The following is a 27,145-nucleotide window of genomic DNA, read 5'->3' as shown; positions in this document are numbered from 1 at the left end:
TGTGTCTACTACTCTGCTAGAAAACCCTTTAGACCTTAATAAGGACCGATTAGTCTCCAAGCCGTCAGATGAAGATACCCCAGGTTCTGGCAGAGCTGCGTGCCCTGAGATACCAGGTTCTGCTGAGATGGCAATTTCCAATATGTTTCTCTGCTCATTGTCAGGAGCTGGGTGAACCAAGACCTCTTCGGCCAAAAAGGTATTATCGCTATAACTGAGGTCTGGTCTTGTCTGATTTTCAGTAATACTCTCGGAATCATAGCCGTCGGTGGAAATATGTATGCGAGTTTGAATCTCCAGGTTATTGTCATCGCGTCCACTGCTACTGGATCGTCCTCCTGATAGAGAGAGCAGAACCTCGGGACTTTCGCATTGAAGCGTGTTGCCATCAGGTCTATCTCTGGTAGACCCCATCTGTCTGTTATTTGGCTGAATATCACAGGGTTCAGAGACCATTCCCCTGGGACAGCCATATTTCGACTGAGCCTGTCGGCTACTATATTCAGAGTCCCTCTTATGTGGACTGCAGTCAATCTGGTTAGGTTCGACTCCGCCCAGTTTAGAATTTTCCCCACCTCTCCAAGAAGCGTCTTGGATCTGGTGCCTCCTTGTTTGTTTAGATAATAAACTGCGGAGATGTTGTTGGTTCTTACTTTGATTGCCTGATTCTGAATTTGAGGAGATAGACGTATAAGTGCTTCGTATATGGCTCGTAGTTCTAGCTGATTTGAAGAGAGGGTTCTTTCTGATCCAGTCCACGTTCCCTGAAGTCTTCTGCCTTCTAGGTGAGCTCCCCATCCTGAGCCCGAGGCATCTGTAGTAAGGAATGTCCAAGTTGGTTCTTCTATATTGGCTCCGTCTTTTACATGTGCCCACCACTGTAGAGATTTTCTTGTAGCCAGAGAAAGTCTGATCTTCTTGTCTAGAGACGTCGTCCTCTTGTTCCATCTCTGAAGTACTTCTGACTGCAGTGGTCTCAGATGCCAGAGGGCCCAAGGAACCGCTTCTGCGGAAGAGGACAGAAGACCCAGATATCTCATCAGAGTTCTGAATGAGACTAGACGAGGGGTTCTCAAAAATCGGTACCCTTCCATAATCCTCAATTTCCTTTCTGGAGTGAGGTCCAGTCTCATGTCCTGGGAGTTTATGACAAACCCGAGGTATCTCTTGACTGTGGAGGGTATGAGATCCGACTTTTCCCAATTTACTAACCAACCTAGAGAGGTCAGGAAGTTCAATATGGAGTTTACGTCTAGATTGAGTTGCTCCTGAGATCTTGCTATGATGAGCCAGTCGTCTAAGTAGGGTATTACATTTACGCCTTGCATCCTCAATACGGCCACTACCGAGGATATCACTTTTGTGAATACGAACGGGGCTGATGTGATTCCAAAAGGAAGGACCTTGAACTGGAGATGTTGAACCTGGTCCCCCATGTGAACAGCCACCCGAAGAAATTTTCTGTGCTCTCTGTAAATTGGTATATGGAAATATGCGTCTTTTAAATCGAGAGACGCCATAAAGTCTCCCCTGTTTAGGTTCATCTTCACTGACTTTATCGTTTCCATCCGGAAACTGGTCTTGTTCATGAACTTGTTTAGGTATCTGAGATCTATTATTAACCTGTTCTTTCCCGAAGGTTTGGGTACCAGGAAAACTGGAGAATAAACTCCTTGACCTCTCTCGTTGACTGGCACAGGTTCCACGGCAGATAGCTGGATTAGTTCCCGGATGGACTGTTCCAACAGTCTCTGTTTCTCTGGATGATGACGTGATGAAACTAGAAATCTTCTCGGCGGTAGGGGATTTAAAGAAAGAACATAGCCTCTTCTGATAATGTTCAAAACCCAAATATCCTTTATTGATTTTTCCCACTCTGGGAGAAACTGGGATAGGCGACCCCCTACCGGCAAACTGGCGTCAGAAGTCTTTACCTCTGGGTGAGGATTTTCCTCTCTTAGAGGATCCTCCTCGTCTGTATCCTCCATACCCTCTACCTCTGCCACGAAAGCGGCCCTGTCTGCCCCCCTGCGGAGATCTTTCTCTCCTGTACCGAAAGGGCTTCTTGACAGGAGGGAGAGATTTTCCCTTTTTGTCAGAGAGTTCCAACATTAGGGTATCCAGCTCTGACCCAAAGAGCCTGCCTGGGGAAAATTCCAAGTTAGGCTAGGTTCACACTGCGTTTTCAGCATCCGTTTAACGCATCTGTTTTTTTGAAAAAACGCATGAAAAACGGATTGCAAAAAACGGATTCATTTGTGTGCATCCGTTTTTCCATTGACTTCCATTATAAAAAAAAAACGGATCCGTTTTTTTTGGTGGACCAAAACGGACCAAAAAACGTTGCTGACCCTATTTTTCTGGACGTTAAAAAAAACGGATCCGTTAAACAGATGCTGAAAACGCAGTGTGAACCTAGCCTTACACATATTAAATTTAGAAGGGTTATCACCCGGCCAAGGGCGAAGCCACAAAGCCCTCCGAGCAGCAGAAGATAATGCCATAGAACGGGCAGCGAGTCTGGCCTGATGGGAGGCAGAGTCAGACATATAATCCATGGCTAGGTTAATTTTTCTAAAAGAAGATAAGATAGTATCTCTAGCCACACCAGAATCTATATCCTCTTGGATCTTGTCTAACCAAATCTTCATAGCCTTAGTAACTTGGTGGTTAGACACAGCTATGGAGGTCTGGCCGACCGCTGCTGAGTAGGCTCTCTTTAAAGATGCTTCGATTCTACGATCCATAGGGTCTCTAAGGGTCGTATTATCATCTGAAGGCACAATTATTTTCTTAGATAATTTGGCTATAGCCATATCCACTTTAGGGGGATCAATCCAGGATTCAAATTGATCCTCATCAATAGGAAACAATGCCCAGAATCTTTTGCTAATGGCAGGAGCCTTGTCTGGCTTCTTCCATTCTGCAGTAATAAGGTCATAAATAAAGTTATCCATGCCAAAAGCTTTAGAGTTGGAGGAGGAAGGTTCCTCCTGGTCGGGCTGTGTGACATTACGTACAAGTCTGACCAGTTTAGAAATATTTTCAGAGTTAAATAAGAATTTTTCTTTCTCTTTATCTTCCTCTTCATCAAAATCATCAAAAGACCTTGTAACCTTCAAGGGATGCAGAGGGAGAGGAGTTCTCTGTTCTAGGTCTCTTCCTAAGGAAGGAAAAAAACTGAATTACCTCTGTTCCCACATTTGTCTATATTTATATAGAAATATAAATACCTGGGCAAGGATTCTTTTAAACCGTTGATTGAATTATGTACCAGATCACTGACCCAGATTACTACATCCTGAATAGTAGGTTCATCTTTGCACTATTTTTATCTGGTATCCGAGAGCAGGTGCTAAACAAGGATATAAGGTTTGTCCTACCTGGATCTTGGGGCGACATGATGCACAGGTGGTAAATTCGCTATCATCAGGTAGAGGTATTTCACACTGTCTACATACCAGATGGTGTTTTTTAGTAGAGGACTTGCGGGTAGCAGAATCCCTAGACATGACTGAAAAAACACAATACACACCAAATACCGCAGACTAGAACAGTAGGTACCTGGATCTAGGAGATGGCCGCAATTTACTGAGCGGAGAAAGTATTCAGCTTAAGCAGAAGAATCACCGTTCTCATCACAAGCTGGCTCAAACAAGAGACAGCAAGATTTAGACTGTAAGGAGGGGTTTAAAAACCACACATTGGCGCCAAAATTCAGCTCCTCCCAAGGAGGGGGCGGCGTCTAACAGTCATTTCAGAGGCACAGATTAATAAGTTTGCATCTGTGGACTAAATTTACCTGCAAACGGTGCTCATCCTGCCTGCTCTGCTCCAGAGGGACGCCGCCGCGCTCACTTCCGGTTTCGGAGCGCAGGAGGAGCGGAAACGACATCACTTCCGGTCCGTGGAACGCATCTGCGTTCCACCGCCGGGAAAAGAGGAAGAGACCTTCAATGACGTCATTTCCGGTTCCTGGAACGCACAGTGCGTTCCAAAGACCGGTATGGATCAAGCAATAGAAAAAAATAGAAAGAAATAGAAAGAAGGCGAAAAGAAGTCCGAAAACGATACTGCACAGGCAGGTGCAGTACACAGAAACAAGGTAGACCCTGTAAAGAGATAGACATATGGGAGGGAGGAGGGAAAATGTCCTGCCTTCTTACAAGGACAAAAAATGACTCACTGGTTCTGGGGATCCGCCTCCTCTTATACTGGAGGGAGGAGGAGCTACTATTTGTATTATTAAAACTTTATTTGTGGTACTATTAAAAGTTCCTTTGTCCTGCCTAGCTCACAGGGGCAAGAATACCCCGTTATTGTGCCGCTGTGGGACGTAAGGGATGGGTGGGTTCACATATAATGGAATTGCAGCGAAATCCGCTGCCATTCCTAGCACTGTCAGTTTGGATTACATTAGGATTACATACTTACATAATTTTCATCCTGCTGCAAGTATGTAAAGCGACATCCCCCTTAACCCGGTGAATACTTTACCTGTCCGTTCTCCGGCCTGCTTCTGGGGCTCCTGGCATCCTGTCGTCCCACTCAACCAATCAGTGGGTGCAGTGGGACAGCGCAATGATTGGCCGAGTGGGACGTCAAGATGCCAGGAGCCACAGAAGCAGGCCGGAGCACAGATGGCTAAAGTATTCACCGGGTTAAAGGGGATGGTGCTTAACATACTCGCAGCGGGATGAAAATTCTGCTGCGAGTATGTAACCCTAATCAAATTGACAGTAAGGGAATCACAGCAGATTTAGCTGCGTTAAATCCGCTGTGATTCCCTTATGTGTGAACCCACCCTAAGGCTATGTTCACACTACGTAAGTTCCTCAGAAATCACGGCCGTTGTTACAACGGCTGTGATTTCTGCGGTACTTACGTAGTGCTGCAGACTGAGGGAATCCCGGCCAGAGTGTATACACATAGTATACACTTCGTCCATGATCCCTAGCGGTGCTGCAAGAAACTGACATGTCAGTTTTCTGTGGCAGTTATGCAGTAAATAGCGGCCGCAGAAAACCCTCAGTGCACACTATGGAGCGAGCGGCTGCGGCTGCACACTCCATTGTGTGCAGTGGGGAGTTCTGATGCGGTACACGATGCTCCTGCATCAGAAATTAGCGGCGCTAAAGATCATCCACCCCGTACTGCAGTACCAGCCGGGATGATCACAGAATGGTCGGTCTCTTACCAAATGTGAACATAGGGTCTAATAGGTGCACACGTATGTGCATATGTGTCACCAGCACTCCATTCACTCTCTATGGCAGGGGTAGCGAACCTTGGCTCGCCAACTGTTGCCAAACTACAACTCCCATCATGCCTGGACAGCCAAAGCTTTAACTGTCCAGGCATGATGGGAGTTGTAGTTTTGCAACAACTGGAGAGCCAAGGTTCCCTACCCCTGCTCTATGGGGCTTTTGAACATTGCTGAGCACTGACATTCAGGGCAAACCTGTGAAGTTGGGATCAGTTAGAATGTAATCTAAAAAAATAAGATATATATGTTGTTTCTTTATGGCACTTAAAAAAATAGCGTAGCTTTGCTTTCAGTGCACTAGATCTTTACATCTCTCTTGTCTCTGGGCTCTAGTTTGCTTCCTCAGGGCTTTTCACTATCTGGCTCCTTTGGTTTCTGATCTAATGGCCTTTCTCAGTTCCTGTATCGACAACTTTAATCATACACCCCCTCCTGCCTTAGAGGTGAGATTTTGTCTGTATAGGTGTTACACGTGGCTTATCCATCATGTTGGACCATCATCAATCTCACCGATGGCATTTGTAAACTGCTGGCCATGTTCTTGCTGTATCCATTATTTATCCACATTCCATTTCATTACTACCAAGTTCTTATATTATATCATAATTGCATCCTATATCTTGGCTTTTACGTCTATGCATAACCAATAAGCAACAAAAATCCATCCATGTAAAAGTAAAACACAATACAAATATAAGAGGTCACAGACTGCAGACTATCCTCAGAACATCAAAGATGTAGCAGTACGATCCATTCCAAGGGGAGTCCTATTGCCATTTTTACAGAGCTGTGAGAAGTCTGTGGCCCTACTCTGTTCTATTAGATCCCATAATATAGAGATACTAGGGGGACATGTCTCCAAGATTGGATGCATAGGGACCTAGTGTGCTGCCATCAGTGTCCCCAAAAAAAACAATAAATTGCTTAATCCTTGGGAACTTTTGTTTCTTATAGTCCATTAGTGTGAATACGACTTTGAAAACATCATATTGGTGTCAGTTCCCAAAAGAATAGAAATATCCTGGCCTTGGCTCTTGGATCCAATGGTAGCGTGAAGTGTGCCATCACCCCAATAAATACTACTGTACTATAAGTGTCCTGTGACATAAATTACATTATTATCCCGGCATTATAGGGCCTTTCAGTTATGAACTGGCTGTGTAGCTGCTAATATGGGCCATGTTAAAATAAAAGCACTATTCATGAATAAATTCCCTTTACCCTTGTCAGTTTTTGACAATCTATATTTATTCTTAGGGTGCCTTTACACAGAGAGATTTATCTGACAGATTTTTTGAAGCCAAAGCCAGGACTGGATTTGAAAAGAAGAAATCTCAGTCTTTATGACCTGTTCTCGGTTTATAGTCTGGTCCTGGTTTTGGCTTCAAAAATCTGTCAGACAAATCTCTCTGTGTAAAGGCACCCTTAGTGCTGTGTCCTCTCCTCTACATACCCCACCCTACCAGTGCAGAACAGCCCACCGACAAACCACAAACTTATTGCTGGGGGTGCCAACAATATTAGGCAACTACCAGTCATGTGGTGGAAAGACTCACTGCCTTGTGCCCACTCCTGTCCTCCCCTCTGAACTGTCTCTTCTGATGCCAGTGATCACCTGGTCAAGGGTGCGGAAACAACAGCCTCTCCTGAGTGGTATAGGGGAAAGGAGACACTGTTATTTTATTTTTCTCTCGCTAATCTATTTATGTAGATGAATAGATAGACAAAAGGAGATACATTTTATGTTTAATGTGCAAAGCAGAAGCAGACTGAACCAGGGGTGGGCAGATACTACAAGACAGGGGCGCGGGTACCCTGCTGGGTGATGTAGTTTCCTGGCTGGGTGCCATGATGTAAAACTGGGATTGTTTGTAAAAAATTAGAATCTGAGGCTAAAAGCAGAGTAGACAAGTGGGAATGGTGTTAAACGATCAGTGAGGAATCAGAAAGTGCACCTATATTCCTTCTGTGAGTTTTTTTTTTTATATATATATATAGGATTGCTAAAGCTCCCCCTTAAATGCAGGGAAAGGAAGAAGTGGTATTGACCGCACTCCTCACTGGGGCCCAAACCTACAGCTCCATAAGTAGGCAGCTCTGATAATGTGCACATACACTCAACGGGTGGGCTACAGTACCAACCTTGTGTACACCACTGGCTGACCCCATACACCATGGATGGGGAACCTTTGGCCCTCCAGCTGTTGCAAAACTACCATTCCCATCATGCTTGGACAGCCAAAGCTAAAGCTTTGGCTGTCCAAGCATGATGGAAATGGTAGTTTTGCAACAGCTAGAGGGCCAAAGGTTCCCCATCCCTGCCATACATACAACCTGAAGTCCTGGTATTAATACCACGTCTTGGCACTTCTTAAAGTGATAAAGACCTACAGTAATTTGGATTGGTTACCCATTGTTTCCCATCCCCGGCCTATAGTAAAAGGATGTTCTGTTTCAGTAACAATAAAGACACAACCAAAGCAAACACAAATCATGACTCCTGCCTGAGTTACATAGATCTCTGCATGGTTCATCCAGTGAAAGGTCTGCGGCATTTCTGTATCTCTCTTTCATCTGACAGCCCATTCTTACCACCATCTTTCTTTATAAAGCCATTGGGCCAGCTAATACAAATGGTTCAGATGTTTGATTTTTTTTTTTTCTCCCCCTCCTCTCTGGTAACAGGATGACATGCACAGAGTCATTGACCAGCAATTGATGGACAAACACCAGAAGGAATGGAGCCAGACTGTATATTCCTTCTCCAGTGGCCACCAAATCAAACATTGTGGCAAGGTTACCACTCTGAATTGCACAGAGAGGCCAGGAGAAGAGCCTATTGGGTCTGAAGGAAGACGTCTCTTTTCATTTCTTAAGAAAACAAAATGTTAATTACTCAACCTTTCCAATGAAAATTGCTTTATGAATCATGGCAGCCAGCTCAGTAGGGGGGAAAACAATTTGCTGGCAATCAAAGAGCGGAAAGGCACAATGTTAGTGATCCATAAAGCCATCTGTGGGTGAGCAAATCCTTACAATCCCCCCCTCCCCCCAAGTCTGAAGTGAGCAGGCATATGGCTTAAGACGGTTACTAGAAAGTATTCTGCTTAGTGCCCCTGCGCTAAGCACCTTGAGATACTTGTATTTATTTCAGATGTATTTTCTATTGTGGAAACTAACACCTTGTTCAGTGGATCTATCCATTAAGAACACCTTTGCACTTTTAGAGCCATCTGTTTCTATTCACTCCATAGCTTCCTTGATAACTGAATTTAGCAGGTATTACCATTGTAGACAGGTCCTGAGCTGCTCTCGGTGCAAGGAACAGACTTCCCTACCTCTGGTCTTCCAGACAGAGCACAGCACAGTGGAACGGTCCCTACTGTTCCCTACAGCTCACGTACTGAGACATGCTCCATGTACATAGAAGAAGCAGAATTTTTATAATGAATATTGCATACAGTTTTGGTTTTTTATAATATACAGATATAAAGAGAATGTCATATTTTAGTACAAAATTATGCTCTTTTTATTGTAAACTCTCTGGAATAAAATATTTCTATGATTTTCCATGGTCCCTGTGAACACTTCTGTCAAACATCCGTCCTTCGTGACGCCGAAACCGGTAAACAAGCTTTTACCCACACTCCCATGTGGATTTCTATAGACATTAATAGACACTTTTTTGTTTTTTTTTCTCCCCAAATTCAGGATCCGTATTTCACATTTTTATTAGTTGGTTCCTATTTATGAACAAGATGGTACAAAAAATTTGGCAGATTTTTTTTTTTCAATTATACATTTTTTTCCTTAACATAATGGTTCTTAAGATCGTAACAAATGACTTAATAGTTCCGGATCCATCCAGCCTTTTTTTTCTTTTTATTAAAAACAAAAATGATCTTGGTGGTTGTCTGTCCTGTACGGGTCAATGGAATAGATGCTTGTTTTTGTTTTTTTTTCCTTTAGCATGGTTTTAAATAGTGACGAAAACTAAACAGCAGGGAAGCAAATTAACAGCAAGGCCTAGTGAGAGTCCTACCCTAAAAGGCAGGACTGAAAACCAGGCACGAGCCAAGGTTAAGATGCCATCTGTCCTAAATCTTTAAAAATTTGATCAGTTCATATTCATTACGCGTCATGACAGATTGGCGATCGGAAGGCAAAAGCCAAAGCAATGGGAGGGAGGCATGGCTGGTTAACGCAATATACAGTATGTACAGACTCTTGTTAATCAGTCCAAGGGGTAGGCACTGCAACTGTCCTTTCCTAGCAGACGCTCCAGAAGAGCAGGGGTGACAAGGGGATGACAAAGATCCACAACACCTTGTTGGCACAGCAATAAAAAGGTGCCAGCGCCTCTCAATAGAAAACCTTGAGAAAATTCTTAAATTAACAGCACAAAACTGAGAAAATGCCCCAACCCCTGAAAGCTGGGCACTGCCCGTGGTACAGTTACTCTTCGTCCCAGGAACGAATGTTCGGATTGAGTGCGGCCTCTCTGTGCTGTGCCGGCACCTAGCAGCACCTCTTCTTCCGTTTACTGTTTTTGGTTAATTTCACCACGTCGTTCTGTTGCTGTTGTTGCTGCTTTGCCAAATTGTCTTTCTTTGCTCGGAGGACTAGCTCAGTAATGCAATTAAACATCTACAAAATGAAGGATAAATACATTAGAAGTCAGTAATACATATAGAGCAAACCTCTTATATGCAAACGCTGAATAGTTTCAAACCTCTATTATTAGTATTAATAAAATACCATAAGGGCTTGTTCACACATTCCAGCTTCTTTGCAGTAAGTAAACAGGTTTTATAGCCTTTGACAGCTGTTACTGGGAAATTGGTGGTAACAACACATAATGCAACTAATACTTAAGTCCTGGTCTCTGCACATCATAACTTAAGGTGAATGTCCACCTTTAAAAGGGGTATTCCCGTAAAATACATGTTAAACCATTCCCACTCCTGAGGGCTGACAATTCATTCCATATATACTAACTATTCAGTCTCCTTTCCCCAGTTCTGAGCATGGTGCTTTCTGTTGAAGACACAGAAAACTGTTAGCGAGCTGTTCTCTCCGTCTCCCCCTCCCTTCTGAGACAGCTCATGTAAAGTGTCTCTCAATAGCTGTTTTTCCACTCTTCGATGCCGTGAGGGTTAATCTGAGGTCAAACTGCTGATGACCTCACTGTGATTATCATTCCCAGCATCACAGACACTGTTTACATAAACTGTTTTGGAAGGGAGGGGGGAGACTGAGGGAACAGCTCACACACAGTTTTCTGTGTCTTCGGCAGAAAGCAGCAGGCTCAGAACTGGGGGGGAAGAAGACTGAAAAAATAAGGTAATAAGTATGGAACAAATTTTACGTAACCAAATAACCCCTACACCATTTCACTTCCTAGTAGCAAAAATTAAAATTTAGTCTACAATTGCGGGAGGACTGGGGAATACAGAATTTGGAGGATCAATTTACTTTTTCTATAATTCCACATACAACTTGCTTTACATTTACTATGTTTGGGAAACTTATGACCAGAGCAATAAAAATCTGCAAGTTAAAGCAACCTACACTGGCCCTCCTTATACCACCCACACAGGCTGACTGGCTGTCTGCTCAGAACACAGAAAGCTGTCAATCATCCTATATGGGCGGGACAAGCAAAACTCGTAGGCTGGGTTCACACTGCGTTTTTTTTTTTGCAAAAAACGGATGAAAAATGGATGAAAAAAATTGATGCATTTGTGTGCATCCGTTTTGATCTGTTTTTCCACTGACTTCCATTGTAAAAAAAAGCAGATCAAAACGGATGCGTTTTTTTAACGGACACAAAAGTAGTGTCAGCTAAGTTTTTGTGTCCGTAAAAAAAACGGATCCGTTTTGATCTGTTTTTTTTTTTTTTTTTTACAATGGAAGTCAATGGAAAAACGGATCAAAACAGATGCACACAAATGCATACATTTTTTTCTTCCGGTTTTTGCTGTCCTGTCAAGATTTACTCAGCTTTTTGCGCTGAATTCCTGTTCCTAAATATATAACTCTTATAGCTTCTTTCAGTTTATCATATCCTGTAAGCGTGTGTGAACAGAAGCTAAGCTGCAGCAATGTGGTGTTACCACTATACAATGAATGGTGCACGGCTTCTGGCCTCTTCAATGTGCAATGTGGGGTACCTATATAAACCTATATATACATTATTTTTGTAATTAACACGTACCAGTCCAGAAAAAATATATATACATACACACACTAAAACACGTATACACATTTTATTTATTTTTTTTACCTGACAGGTTTGTGTTAATAACAAAAAGTTAAACAGATGATGTGGATTCAATGTATAAGCAAGATGTCCGTTCTTCAGACACAACAAGCAAATTTGATGAAAGCATTGATTAATATTATTTTTATTAACCAACTAGAACTACTAAACATGATCACATAATAGATCCTGCTGGTATGTATCGATAATACACACCTCCTCAACATTGAGGTTTTCTTTGGCGCTAGTCTCAAACAGCTGAATGTCCATCTGCGCAGCAAATTTATAGGCGTCTTCTGTTTCCACCACTTTCCGCTCAGGATCATCGTTCTTATTTCCCACTTGGAAAAAAATAAATTAAAAAAAAAAAAATTTAAATGACACGTTTTGAAATGTGAAACTATAGCTCTGAAGCGAGTGATGAAATCCTCACCTAATATCCGGCAGACGTCATCACAGTTCTGGTTTATTTCATGTAACCATCTTTTTACATTTACAAAAGATTCGGCACTGGTGACGTCATAAACAACAATCACACCGTGCGTCCCTCTGTAGTATCTGTAGGAAACATGAACCAAATGAATGACGCTGGTAGAGAAGGAGGCAGGACCCTGCCCACAAGGGTAAAACACATGTATAGAGACAGGGAGATACTTTGAATGCATTGCTTGCTCACAGATTAAACTTACGTTGATGTTATAGTCCGAAACCGTTCCTGCCCCGCAGTGTCCCATATCTGGAGTTTCACTTTCTCTCCATTAATTTCAACTGTTCTGATTTTAAAATCAACCCCGATTGTTGTGATATAGCTGCCTATAAAAGGAAAGCAAGAAATGAGCTGAAAGGATTTTTGGTTGGTTTTGTGTTGGTGCAGACTAGCCTCGGTACTGCCCCTATACACTATATACTGCACACACAGGATCCTGCAATCCTACCTCACTGTAGCACTTGGCTGATCATTGTCTTTATTACATGGGCCGATATCTACCTGATTGGGTTCCATATAATAGAACCCAAAGGATTAGGGAAGTAATGCACATAAGGATTAGAATATAATGATGTTCCCCTTACCTGAAAAGGTGTTATCAGCAAACCTTAGGAGTAAACTACTTTTCCCAACACCTGAAAGGAAAATAAAGCAATTAGTGATATTTAAGCTCATACATGTATGGGGGTACAATGTATCACACAGTATGGGAAGGTGTGTGTGTGTGTGGGGGGGGGGGGGGGGTTCGGTTGTAAAACATGAAACCTATCAAATTTACATAACGCTCTGTGCCTGTGTTTAGCACCGACACCAGGAAAGGGCCCCATATACACTCTACATGGGTCCACGGTCAGGCAATAAAGGGGAGGAGGAAGACACAGGTGCGAACAGAGCCCAACAGGCTTCCTACCAGCAAAGGACGGGTTACAAGATATGGCTGTGGTCACTGACACCCTGCTGTAACCACTATGAGGAAAGGGAAGGCCCGGCTGTGTCTACTCACACATACAGTGTAGCGGCACTGAGTTTGCTGCCTACCTTTTGCTTTTTCTACATTTTTCTAGACTTCTCAAAAAATAAATAAAATACTGGAGCTGTAACTAGAGAAATATATAGTGACAATCTGACCTTCTCCAGCCTACAAATAACTGCGGTCCAGTCTGTTTCCATAGTGAGGACCGGGCTCAGGGGAGATATATCATACATTTTCTGACAGTAGGATGTATGGTAGTCATAGAACGGTTACCAAAGTAAAATCTACTGGAACATAACAGGCCGTTCACACCCAAACTCAAGGACCCCAACCACATCTTACCAGTACAAAGGCAGCCCACATAGAGTCTATAGTAACAGGATGGAACGCTAAGCCACGGCTGGGGAGCTAATCCACCTACGGATGTACTGATGGCCAATCCTTTAAAGTCCAGCTGCAAGATACTGCCTACCTGTGCCCCCACTATAATGCCTACAGTGCTGATTGTCTGCAGAAAAACATAAGCCAAAGGCAGAAAATCTGCAGCATATCTGCAATGTGTCCCTAGCCTAAACATGCCAGGTCTGTGCTAGTATCTGACCTACCTGTCAGCCTGTTTATTAACAGGGTAAATTACTTCTATTTTAAAATCTCAAGTCTTCCAGTACTTAATAGCTGCTGTATGTCCTGCAGGAAGTGGTGTATTCTTTCTAGTCTGACACAGCAACTGTCCAAAGCAGGAGAGGTTTTCTATGGGGATTTGCTACTGCTCTGGACAGTTCCTGTCTCGGACAGAGGTGGCAGCAGAGAGCGCTGTGTCAGACTGGAAAGAATACACCACTTTCTGTAGGGCATACAGCGGCTGATAAGTACTGGAAGACTTGAGATTTTAAATAGAATTACAAATCTATATAACTTTCTGATACTAGTTGATATAAAAGAAAATGTTAAGCACATAGTATGCCAGTTTGTACCCATCTCCATAGCTAGTCAGTTCCTCCCCCAAATACAGAATATAATTCTGAGCCAAGCCACAGGAGACAACAATACAAAGTTTAGACTATATGCAGCTCCTGACTTTTCTATATCACTCCGTCCTCTTTATTGCCAATATATACACTCAATCGGCTGACAACTACCTCACTGGATTACCCCATACACATGTACGCTTGGCTGAATATGCATGGGTGCAGCGGCTTATCTTCCTAAGAACAAAAGGATCATGCAGTTGAAATCAATCACGCCCCCTCCTCCTATTCCCAAATAGACAGCCAGCCACAATCATTTATGTGATGTGTACGTTCAGCTGCTGACTCTCCTGGCCTGTCTGCCCTACATTAAACAATTCTGCTGCTCGGAGCTGGGACGTTCCTCTATTGTTCTTTCTAGAAATGAATGACTAAATAACCAAACGGGTGTCACCCGATGGGGACGTGTCCTTACACTGTCAGCTCTGATTGTTTGACATCCTTAGTAGCCGGGTAAATGAGACTTCCACTGACCAAAACCATTACAGAAGGAGAGGAACCAAGATGGCACCAGTGGAGAAGTTCTGCAAAACCATCAACGACCCGGCTCCAAAGTAGACTCCTTCTAGGCTGTATCAGAAAAGCTGCATTTCTGGCAAGGTAAAGGTGATCCTTGGAATCTACACAATGGGGGAGATTTATCAACCATGGTGTAAAGTGAGACTGGCTCAGTTGCCCCTAGCAACCAATCAGATTCCACCTTTCATTCCTCACAGACTCTTTGGAAAATGAAAGTTGGAATCTGATTGGTTGCTAGGGGCAACTGAGCCAGTTTCACTTTACACCATGTTTGATAAATCTCCCCCAATATGTTTTATAGTTTCTCGCTCGTCGTTAGATCGTTTGCTGTTTACACGGAACGATTATCGCTCAAATGCGATCGTTATTGCGAAAATTCGAACGATAATCGTTCCGTGTAAACGCAGCATTACACAGGGAGATTATTAGAAGCACTGCCCGCCCCCATAGTGCCCATACGCCCCTAATGATAATGAATAGAGCAGGTCGGCTGGGGGCGAGCAGTGCTCCTAGTGTACTACAACTATGGCCGTTACAGGCATTCCACGTCCGTGTGGAACATGGAACGAGTAAATGCGACCAGAACAGAGGGGGAAGGTAAGACGCAAACCTTCCTCCTCTGCATCTCCTGTGCAATAGTGACATATCAGCAGGTTAGATTCAAGTACAAGTACACATTGGGATGACCTCAGACATCCCCCAAGGAGTATTCCCTTATTACCCAATACTTTGTCATTCCCAAAAAAAAACATTCTCCTAAAAATAGACATAGTAAGGGAGTTACAGACACACCAAAGTGTATGTGACAATGTAGCCTGCAGGACCCCAACACGTGACTTACTGTTCTCTTAATTTTAGGGGATTTGTATTGGGAGCTTCATTCCTATGTGACCCTTATACTGTGCATGGCTTCTTGCTTTCTATGGTAATTTCTGTCCAGAAATAGGAAAACTAAATGGAGTGTAGAACCACCATCATCCCACTGCTGGACCAAAGCAAAGCAGGTTCTACATAGGTAAAAAGGTCCATCTAGAGGTAAGTGGCACTGACCGACCACAACGAAGATGACTGTACTGCCGGCGCCATCTTGGAATGTGACCTCACACCGCAGCATCATTGGCCGGAGAGACAAATTCTTATGCTTTGTTGCTCCTTTCATTTAGGGGTCATATACCCTCTGATCAAAGAATAAGCAGCAGTCCAAGTAGTTGGACTCCAATGATCCAATTTGACCAAAATAGAAAAACGTCCAAAGTGGCTGATTTCACTGGGACCATCATGTCCCACTATATATGTATGGAGGCCTTCCAACCAATAACGTTTAGGAAAAGATAGATTGGCCATGTTGGGTTCATTGCCCGATGCTTTTATTTTAGAACTAAAACCAAGCGGCTGCCATTATGTATATATTTAAGAACTAGAACTAAGCTGCTTTGGCAGAAGATATATGGCCGCCACTAGACTATTGTAAGGTAGGGATTAGAGATAGAGAGAGACGTGCAATCTACTCATCACCTGCTGCATTTTAACTCACTGCCGCTTAATCCCCCCCCCTCCACATGTGCTCTAAAAAGCTGGATCCAGTCTTGAGAAACTGGGAGAAGTTTCCCAGGACTGGATCCAGCTTTCCCGGCACCCGGGGAGGAGCGGCTCGGAGCAGCAGTCACTTATAAGGCAGACGGCTGGTGAGCAGATTGCAGAGATAATGAAGCATTTTGCTATTACTATAAATTCAGGATAACTCACTAGGGAGTCAGAAAGAAAGTCCAGTTAATCAGAACAGGACCTGTACATGGCACCCGCTGGGCATCAGATGGTCGCCTCGATAAAAAGATTCAGCCCTGTGCTACAGCTGCTCTGTTGTCAATCCCCGGCATTAGACATTTTCTGGCCACTTCCGGCTTAGAGAGCGGACCAAGGTCGCCACGTGTCAGGGCCACTCAGTGGCCGTAATGGGGTCCCTCCTCGGTCGCTGACTGGTGGAGTGACACATCACGACCTCTCTAAGCAGGAAGCGGCCAAGGGCTCGGAGCAGTAGTATGCTGCATCTGCACTGGAGCCGGGGAGGTGAGAGCAGGTTATTTCTTTTTACCACCTCCTCCCCGGCACCTTTACACGTCTCACTGTCACTATAAAAAACATCTGATATGTCACAGAGACGAGACAAAAGTTTTGATCGTTCCAGTCTGAGTAGTGTTCAGATCCGTACCATTTGGGAGAACCAGTGAGTGTGCTCCCCGCTATGTGAGGGGGAAAAAAAAAAAAAAAAAAAAAGGTCGGGCTCCATAGACTTATGGTGCATTTACACGGAATGATTATCGTTGGAATTTTCGCGAAACGATCGCATTTGAGAGATAATGGTTCCGTGTAAAACACAGCGAACAATCGAGCGACGAGCGAGAAATCGTTCATTGTGATCTTTCAACATGTTCTCAAATCGTCGTTGGTCGTTCGCTAAGAATTCGCTGATCGCTTCCTGTAAAGTCTTTCACTGATTCACCCTGTGTGTGAAATGGGCTTAAAAACGATCACAATAACGATTTTTCTAATGATTTTTCTAACGAATTTTCGAACGTTTTTTCTAACAAATTATTCGTCTAAAATAAAAACCAAATTGTCGCTTCAAAATCATTACAATATTGATTGGGTGAATTATCACTTAGTGTAAACAGACCATTACACTACGAGCCCGACTCATCACATGATAGAGCGGGAGAGGTCTGGGCTTAGTGAGGTCCCCTCCCGATCACTATGAGTCTAAACACTCAGACCCGGATCAATCAAAACTTTTGGCAGGTTAAAAGTTATTTGTAAGGACATCAACACTTTAAGATTAGGATCACCATTACTAAGTCGATCATAAGTAACGATTATCGTTCCATAGAAATGAGTGAACGGTTTCAGGTCTTTTGCAATAGCGATCGTTAATCGTTAACGATTATGCAAACGATAATCGTCCTGTGGAATAAGGCCCTAGGCAAAATCTGCATGTTTTACAAAGAGATTCCCACTCAACACCTAAAAATCATTAAAAGGCGGAATCCACGTTTATTTCTGCAAGATAATGAGCGCAGAGATGAAGATGATTTCCCTGCAATGTTCCATACAGGTGGCAGATCTCTGCTATGTGCCACTATAAAAGAAATAGTGAGAAAGAACTATATAAGACCACGCAGCAATAGGGCCGCACGGCCAAAGAAACATCATATACGATACTCGTTTATCCCTAATCTCCCCCGGCCCCTAATCTCCCCCGGCCCCATTTCCCCATGGGTAGTTTGCAACTATAAGAAAGTACACCCGGGAGCACACAGACACTTTCCCCTAACAATACAATGCTTAGTTTCTGTTGTCTTATAATTTACTTTGTCTTTTAGAATTTTTTTTTTTAATTAAAAAAAAAATAATCTGATTTAAAAACTGCATGACACCCTAAGTGCAGGACTATTCCCACATCTATACGGTACTGCAGCTAGTGTGAGATCACCTATGTACCTATACAGTACTGGGGCTAGTGTGAGATCACCTATGTACCTATATAGTACTGGGGCTAGTGTGCAATCACTATTCTCTGCACCTATACAGTACTGGGGCTAGTGTGCAATCACTATTTTCTGCACCTATAAGGTACTGGTACTAGTGTGAGATCACTATTCTCTGCTCCTATACAGTACTGCGGCTAGTGTGCAATCACTATTCTCTGCACCTATAAGGTACTGGGGCTAGTGTGAGATCACTATTCTCTGCACCTATACAGTACTGGTACTAGTGTGAGATCACTATTCTCTGCACCTATACAGTACTGGTACTAGTGTGAGATCACTATTCTCTGCACCTATAAGGTACTGGGGCTAGTGTGCGATCACTATTCTCTGCACCTATAAGGTACTGGTACTAGTGTGAGATCACTATTCTCTGCACCTATACAGTACTGCGGCTAGTGTGCAATCACTATTCTCTGCACCTATAAGGTACTGGTACTAGTGTGAGATCACTATTCTCTGCACCTATACAGTACTGGTACTAGTGTGAGATCACTATTCTCTGCACCTATACAGTACTGCGGCTAGTGTGAGATCACTATTCTCTGCACCTATACAGTACTGGGGCTAGTGTGCGATCACTATTCTCTGCACCTATACAGTACTGGGGCTAGTGTGAGATCACTATTCTCTGCACCTATACGGTACTGGGGCTAGTGTGAGATCACTATTCTCTGCACCTATACAGTACTGGTACTAGTGTGAGATCACTATTCTCTGCACCTATACAGTACTGCGGCTAGTGTGAGATCACTATTCTCTGCACCTATACAGTACTGGGGCTAGTGTGAGATCACTAGTCTCTGCACCTATAAGGTACTAGGGCTAGTGTGAGATCACTATTCTCTGCACCTATAAGGTACTGGGGCTAGTGTGAGATCACTATTCTCTGCACCTATACAGTACTGGGGCTAGTGTGAGATCACTATTCTCTGCACCTATAAGGTACTAGGGCTAGTGTGAGATCACTATTCTCTGCACCTATAAGGTACTGGGGCTAGTGTGAGATCACTATTCTCTGCACCTATACAGTACTGGTACTAGTGTGAGATCACTATTCTCTGCACCTATACAGTACTGCGGCTAGTGTGAGATCACTATTCTCTGCACCTATACAGTACTGGGGCTAGTGTGAGATCACTATTCTCTGCACCTATACAGTACTGGGGCTAGTGTGAGATCACTATTCTCTGCACCTATAAGGTACTAGGGCTAGTGTGAGATCACTATTCTCTGCACCTATAAGGTACTGGGGCTAGTGTGAGATCACTATTCTCTGCACCTATACAGTACTGGGGCTAGTGTGAGATCACTATTCTCTGCACCTATACAGTACTGGGGTTAGTGTGAGATCACTATTCTCTGCACCTATACAGTACTGGTACTAGTGTGAGATCACTATTCTCTGCACCTATACAGTACTGCGGCTAGTGTGAGATCACTATTCTCTGCACCTATACAGTACTAGGGGTAGTGTGAGATCACTATTCTCTGCACCTATACAGTACTGCGGCTAGTGTGAGATCACTATTCTCTGCACCTATACAGTACTGGGGCTAGTGTGAGATCACTATTCTCTGCACCTATACAGTACAGGTACTAGTGTGAGATCACTAGTCTCTGCAGCTATAAGGTACTAGGGCTAGTGTGAGATCACTATTCTCTGCACCTATACAGTACTGGGGTTAGTGTGAGATCACTATTCTCTGCACCTATACAGTACTGGTACTAGTGTGAGATCACTATTCTCTGCACCTATACAGTACTGGGGCTAGTGTGAGATCACTATTCTCTGCACCTATACAGTACAGGTACTAGTGTGAGATCACTAGTCTCTGCAGCTATAAGGTACTAGGGCTAGTGTGAGATCACTATTCTCTGCACCTATACAGTACTGGTACTAGTGTGAGATCACTATTCTCTGCACCTATAAGGTACTGGTACTAGTGTGAGATCACTATTCTCTGCACCTATACAGTACAGGTACTAGTGTGAGATCACTAGTCTCTGCAGCTATAAGGTACTAGGGCTAGTGTGAGATCACTATTCTCTGCACCTATAAGGTACTGGTACTAGTGTGAGATCACTATTCTCTGCACCTATACAGTACTGGTACTAGTGTGAGATCACTAGTCTCTGCAGCTATAAGGTACTAGGGCTAGTGTGAGATCACTATTCTCTGCACCTATAAGGTACTGGTACTAGTGTGAGATCACTATTCTCTGCACCTATAAGGTACTGCGGCTAGTGTGAGATCACTATTCTCTGCACCTATATGGTACTGGTACTAGTGTGAGATCACTATTCTCTGCACCTATAAGGTACTGCGGCTAGTGTGAGATCACTATTCTCTGCACCTATACAGTACTGGTACTAGTGTGAGATCACTATTCTCTGCACCTATACAGTACTGCGGCTAGTGTGCAATCACTATTCTATGCACCTATACAGTACTGCGGCTAGTGTGAGATCACTATTCTCTGCACCTATACAGTACTGGTACTAGTGTGAGATCACTATTCTCTGCACCTATACAGTACTGGTACTAGTGTGAGATCACTATTCTCTGCACCTATACAGTACTGGTACTAGTGTGAGATCACTATTCTCTGCACCTATACAGTACTGGGGCTAGTGTGAGATCACTATTCTCTGCACCTATACAGTACAGGTACTAGTGTGAGATCACTAGTCTCTGCAGCTATAAGGTACTGCAGCTAGTGTGAGATCACTATTCTCTGCACCTATAAGGTACTGGGGCTAGTGTGAGATCACTATTCTCTGCAGCTATAAGGTACTGCGGCTAGTGTGCAATCACTATTCTCTGCACCTATACAGTACTGGGGCTAGTGTGCAATCACTATTCTCTGCACCTATACAGTACTGGGGCTAGTGTGCAATCACTATTCTCTGCACCTATACAGTACTGGTACTAGTGTGAGATCACTATTCTCTGCACCTATATGGTACTGGTACTAGTGTGAGATCACTATTCTCTGCACCTATAAGGTACTGGTACTAGTGTGAGATCACTATTCTCTGCACCTATAAGGTACTGCGGCTAGTGTGAGATCACTATTCTCCGGATCTATATGGTACTGGTACTAGTGTGAGATCACTATTCTCTGCACCTATACAGTACTGGGGCTAGTGTGAGATCACTATTCTCTGCACCTATACAGTACAGGTACTAGTGTAAGATCACTAGTCTCTGCAGCTATAAGGTACTAGGGCTAGTGTGAGATCACTATTCTCTGCACCTATACAGTACTGGGGTTAGTGTGAGATCACTATTCTCTGCACCTATACAGTACTGGTACTAGTGTGAGATCACTATTCTCTGCACCTATACAGTACTGGGGCTAGTGTGAGATCACTATTCTCTGCACCTATACAGTACAGGTACTAGTGTGAGATCACTAGTCTCTGCAGCTATAAGGTACTAGGGCTAGTGTGAGATCACTATTCTCTGCACCTATACAGTACTGGTACTAGTGTGAGATCACTATTCTCTGCACCTATAAGGTACTGGTACTAGTGTGAGATCACTATTCTCTGCACCTATAAGGTACTGCGGCTAGTGTGAGATCACTATTCTCTGCACCTATATGGTACTGGTACTAGTGTGAGATCACTATTCTCTGCACCTATAAGGTACTGCGGCTAGTGTGAGATCACTATTCTCTGCACCTATACAGTACTGGTACTAGTGTGAGATCACTATTCTCTGCACCTATACAGTACTGGTACTAGTGTGAGATCACTATTCTCTGCACCTATACAGTACTGGTACTAGTGTGAGATCACTATTCTCTGCACCTATACAGTACTGGGGCTAGTGTGAGATCACTATTCTCTGCACCTATACAGTACTGCGGCTAGTGTGAGATCACTATTCTCTGCACCTATACAGTACTGGGGCTAGTGTGAGATCACTATTCTCTGCACCTATACAGTACAGGTACTAGTGTGAGATCACTAGTCTCTGCAGCTATAAGGTACTGCAGCTAGTGTGAGATCACTATTCTCTGCACCTATAAGGTACTGGGGCTAGTGTGAGATCACTATTCTCTGCAGCTATAAGGTACTGCGGCTAGTGTGCAATCACTATTCTCTGCACCTATACAGTACTGGGGCTAGTGTGCAATCACTATTCTCTGCACCTATACAGTACTGGGGCTAGTGTGCAATCACTATTCTCTGCACCTATACAGTACTGGGGCTAGTGTGCAATCACTATTCTCTGCACCTATACAGTACTGGTACTAGTGTGAGATCACTATTCTCTGCACCTATATGGTACTGGTACTAGTGTGAGATCACTATTCTCTGCACCTATAAGGTACTGGTACTAGTGTGAGATCACTATTCTCTGCACCTATAAGGTACTGCGGCTAGTGTGAGATCACTATTCTCCGGATCTATATGGTACTGGTACTAGTGTGAGATCACTATTCTCTGCACCTATACAGTACTGGTACTAGTGTGAGATCACTATTCTCTGCACCTATACAGTACTGGTACTAGTGTGAGATCACTATTCTCTGCACCTATACAGTACTGGTACTAGTGTGAGATCACTATTCTCTGCACCTATACAGTACTGGGGCTAGTGTGAGATCACTATTCTCTGCACCTATACAGTACTGCGGCTAGTGTGAGATCACTATTCTCTGCACCTATACAGTACTGGGGCTAGTGTGAGATCACTATTCTCTGCACCTATACAGTACAGGTACTAGTGTGAGATCACTAGTCTCTGCAGCTATAAGGTACTGCAGCTAGTGTGAGATCACTATTCTCTGCACCTATAAGGTACTGGGGCTAGTGTGAGATCACTATTCTCTGCAGCTATAAGGTACTGCGGCTAGTGTGCAATCACTATTCTCTGCACCTATACAGTACTGGGGCTAGTGTGCAATCACTATTCTCTGCACCTATACAGTACTGGGGCTAGTGTGCAATCACTATTCTCTGCACCTATACAGTACTGGTACTAGTGTGAGATCACTATTCTCTGCACCTATACAGTACTGGGGCTAGTGTGCAATCACTATTCTCTGCACCTATACAGTACTGGGGCTAGTGTGCAATCACTATTCTCTGCACCTATACAGTACTGGTACTAGTGTGAGATCACTATTCTCTGCACCTATATGGTACTGGTACTAGTGTGAGATCACTATTCTCTGCACCTATAAGGTACTGGTACTAGTGTGAGATCACTATTCTCTGCACCTATAAGGTACTGCGGCTAGTGTGAGATCACTATTCTCCGGATCTATATGGTACTGGTACTAGTGTGAGATCACTATTCTCTGCACCTATACAGTACTGGGGCTAGTGTGAGATCACTATTCTCTGCACCTATACAGTACAGGTACTAGTGTGAGATCACTAGTCTCTGCAGCTATAAGGTACTAGGGCTAGTGTGAGATCACTATTCTCTGCACCTATACAGTACTGGGGCTAGTGTGAGATCACTATTCTCTGCACCTATACAGTACTGGTACTAGTGTGAGATCACTATTCTCTGCACCTATACAGTACTGGGGCTAGTGTGAGATCACTATTCTCTGCACCTATACAGTACAGGTACTAGTGTGAGATCACTAGTCTCTGCAGCTATAAGGTACTAGGGCTAGTGTGAGATCACTATTCTCTGCACCTATACAGTACTGGTACTAGTGTGAGATCACTATTCTCTGCACCTATAAGGTACTGGTACTAGTGTGAGATCACTATTCTCTGCACCTATACAGTACAGGTACTAGTGTGAGATCACTAGTCTCTGCAGCTATAAGGTACTAGGGCTAGTGTGAGATCACTATTCTCTGCACCTATAAGGTACTGGTACTAGTGTGAGATCACTATTCTCTGCACCTATAAGGTACTGCGGCTAGTGTGAGATCACTATTCTCTGCACCTATATGGTACTGGTACTAGTGTGAGATCACTATTCTCTGCACCTATAAGGTACTGGGGCTAGTGTGAGATCACTATTCTCTGCACCTATACAGTACTGGTACTAGTGTGAGATCACTATTCTCTGCACCTATACAGTACTGGTACTAGTGTGAGATCACTATTCTCTGCACCTATACAGTACTGGTACTAGTGTGAGATCACTATTCTCTGCACCTATACAGTACTGGGGCTAGTGTGAGATCACTATTCTCTGCACCTATACAGTACTGCGGCTAGTGTGAGATCACTATTCTCTGCACCTATACAGTACTGGGGCTAGTGTGAGATCACTATTCTCTGCACCTATACAGTACAGGTACTAGTGTGAGATCACTAGTCTCTGCAGCTATAAGGTACTGCAGCTAGTGTGAGATCACTATTCTCTGCACCTATAAGGTACTGGGGCTAGTGTGAGATCACTATTCTCTGCAGCTATAAGGTACTGCGGCTAGTGTGCAATCACTATTCTCTGCACCTATACAGTACTGGGGCTAGTGTGCAATCACTATTCTCTGCACCTATACAGTACTGGGGCTAGTGTGCAATCACTATTCTCTGCACCTATACAGTACTGGTACTAGTGTGAGATCACTATTCTCTGCACCTATATGGTACTGGTACTAGTGTGAGATCACTATTCTCTGCACCTATAAGGTACTGGTACTAGTGTGAGATCACTATTCTCTGCACCTATAAGGTACTGCGGCTAGTGTGAGATCACTATTCTCCGGATCTATATGGTACTGGTACTAGTGTGAGATCACTATTCTCTGCACCTATACAGTACTGGTACTAGTGTGAGATCACTATTCTCTGCACCTATACAGTACTGGTACTAGTGTGAGATCACTATTCTCTGCACCTATACAGTACTGGTACTAGTGTGAGATCACTATTCTCTGCACCTATACAGTACTGGGGCTAGTGTGAGATCACTATTCTCTGCACCTATACAGTACTGGGGCTAGTGTGAGATCACTATTCTCTGCACCTATACAGTACAGGTACTAGTGTGAGATCACTAGTCTCTGCAGCTATAAGGTACTGCAGCTAGTGTGAGATCACTATTCTCTGCACCTATAAGGTACTGGGGCTAGTGTGAGATCACTATTCTCTGCAGCTATAAGGTACTGCGGCTAGTGTGCAATCACTATTCTCTGCACCTATACAGTACTGGGGCTAGTGTGAGATCACTATTCTCTGCAGCTATAAGGTACTGCGGCTAGTGTGCAATCACTATTCTCTGCACCTATACAGTACTGGGGCTAGTGTGCAATCACTATTCTCTGCACCTATACAGTACTGGGGCTAGTGTGCAATCACTATTCTCTGCACCTATACAGTACTGGTACTAGTGTGAGATCACTATTCTCTGCACCTATAAGGTACTGGTACTAGTGTGAGATCACTATTCTCTGCACCTATAAGGTACTGCGGCTAGTGTGAGATCACTATTCTCCGGATCTATATGGTACTGGTACTAGTGTGAGATCACTATTCTCCCATCACTCCCAGTACCTCATACTTACAATACCAGCTGAGAAAGCTGTAAGATATCAGCAGCCACGGGCACAGACCCCCTCACCAGTTCCCTGCCGCTGAGATTCTGACACTTTTTCTGGTTCCTGTCGGTCGCCACTTCCTGGCCGTTCTTGAAACAGACGTGTGACACCGGTGTGACAGTCCATGTCTGTGCCCAGTGACCAGGAAACAACCCGACAAGGAGCACTAATATTATTACATGACGTTAATAAATTTAAAAAAAATACATAATATCTAAATAGACACAAAATATAAATAAATAAGTAAAGTAAAAGAAAGCAGCAGAGGACGGAGGGCCGAGCCCAGGGCACCGGGGTATTCCTAGAGCAGTTCTTACACCAGCTGGTGCAAAACTACAACTCCCATCATTCCTGGACAGCCAAAGCGTAAGCTGGAGAGCCAAGGTTCCCTGCCTGGTTTACGGCATGACCTGCCACCTTTCTGTCCAGATTATCAGGATCTGCAGCTGTAATCCCCCCATACACCGGCTCTGTGTGGTGAATAGCCACCGCACCTCTCTACTGTGTGAACAGGGTCAGAGCGCCCTCCTCACCCACCTGGTATCCCACATTGTGGCTCTAGGAGCCCGGGCTGCGGCTTGTGTATGGGGTTACATGGCCCCCAGGAGCCAGCATAGCAGGAGAACCGGCTACAGGTCTCATATACAACAAGCGGTGGGTGAAGAGCCGGTGCTGACGCTTCTCCCTCCTCGCTGCGCAGAGCACAGACCTGTGGCTAAGGATACATAGAGCGATCCCACAGGCTGGGGAGCACACGATATGACACGGATGCGGCGGTTACCGGGAGACAACAAGGAGGATACGGATGAGAGACGGATCCGCTCCAGCACCGGGTCAGCGATCACACAGGAGCTCCCACTGCCCACTCCCCGGTGCTGACCCCACGGGCCTCTCCCTGTCCAGCCCATCCTCCCCCGGCCAGGAGCCCGCCCTCACCGCTGTCTCCGATGATCAGCAACTTGAACAGATGGTCGTAATCCCGGGCCATGTCGGCGGCCTGTGCAGCTGGTGGGCCGGCTCCCGGGATCCGCGCGTTCCGTTCCGACCGAATCCGCTTCCCGGACAAACAGCCGGAAGTGACAGAGAAACCGCGACGTGTGCGCAGGCGCAGACCACGCCCACCGCAGCCCCACCTGAGCGCGCGCTCGGGGCGGCTCCCCTCCTGTGCGCGCCCCCGGTGTCCATTCAGCCGCCATTTTGACTAAATCTGTGTGAACCCCCTCCATACTTGTATGGCGACTCCAGGAGGCGCTGTTCACACGAGGAGAAGGAATCGCTCGTGTGGCGACTGTTATTGGACTGTACACGTCTCCATTTAACACTGCTGCCCACATCCGCATAAGTCTGAACAGCAGCTTGTGATTTCATAGCAGTATACACCTTGTACAAGGAGCAATGGGCTCATGGTTTATGTGTGAATCACAGAAATATACATTTCCTTTAGGCCATTTTTACATAAGGTATTTCTGCCCCTTTTAGGGCCATAAGGCTTGGGTTAAGGGGGTACTCCGATGAAAATAAAGATATCAAGTCTTCCAG

General features: G+C 44.3%; 2 protein-coding genes across 4 annotated transcripts in view; one reads left to right on the top strand and one right to left on the bottom strand.

Annotated features, from left to right (window-relative positions):
• Positions 1–8,836, top strand: part of BICDL1 (BICD family like cargo adaptor 1) — a 95,572-nt gene extending 86,736 nt beyond the window's left edge. For 2 of the 3 annotated variants that reach the window (XM_069961277.1, XM_069961275.1), the window contains exon 10: positions 7,952–8,836. In XM_069961277.1, the coding sequence (XP_069817378.1) occupies positions 7,952–8,158 (207 nt within the window). In that variant the 3' untranslated portion in view covers positions 8,159–8,836. Of the gene's footprint in view, positions 1–5,599; positions 5,710–7,951 lie in introns of all 3 variants that reach the window. The other variant, XR_011362101.1, reaches the window with a different exon arrangement.
• Positions 8,772–26,708, bottom strand: RAB35 (RAB35, member RAS oncogene family). The gene is made up of 6 exons (XM_069961278.1): positions 26,543–26,708; positions 12,600–12,650; positions 12,218–12,341; positions 11,962–12,086; positions 11,745–11,869; positions 8,772–9,913 (listed from the first exon to the last, which is right to left on the bottom strand). The coding sequence occupies exons 1-6, from the start codon at positions 26,592–26,594 to the stop codon at positions 9,785–9,787; spliced, it is 606 nt and encodes a 201-aa protein (XP_069817379.1). The 5' UTR covers positions 26,595–26,708; the 3' UTR covers positions 8,772–9,784.
• Positions 26,709–27,145: the final 437 nt, after the last annotated feature.

This window comes from Dendropsophus ebraccatus, chromosome 3, assembly GCF_027789765.1.
Source record: "Dendropsophus ebraccatus isolate aDenEbr1 chromosome 3, aDenEbr1.pat, whole genome shotgun sequence".
In the NCBI taxonomy this organism is placed as follows: Eukaryota; Metazoa; Chordata; class Amphibia; order Anura; family Hylidae; genus Dendropsophus; species Dendropsophus ebraccatus.
This window is presented reverse-complemented; position numbering and strand designations above follow the sequence as displayed.

Bases quoted from the DNA above. Each gene is read 5' to 3' on its own strand.
- RAB35 (XM_069961278.1), bottom strand. From the start codon at position 26,594: ATGGCCCGGGATTACGACCATCTGTTCAAGTTGCTGATCATCGGAGAC. The intron at 12,651-26,542 runs GTGAGGGCGGGC...TTTTCCTTTCAG, and splicing joins GCTGATCATCGGAGACAGCG to GTGTTGGGAAAAGTAGTTTA. The intron at 12,342-12,599 runs GTAAGGGGAACA...TTCCTTTTATAG, and splicing joins TGCTGATAACACCTTTTCAG to GCAGCTATATCACAACAATC.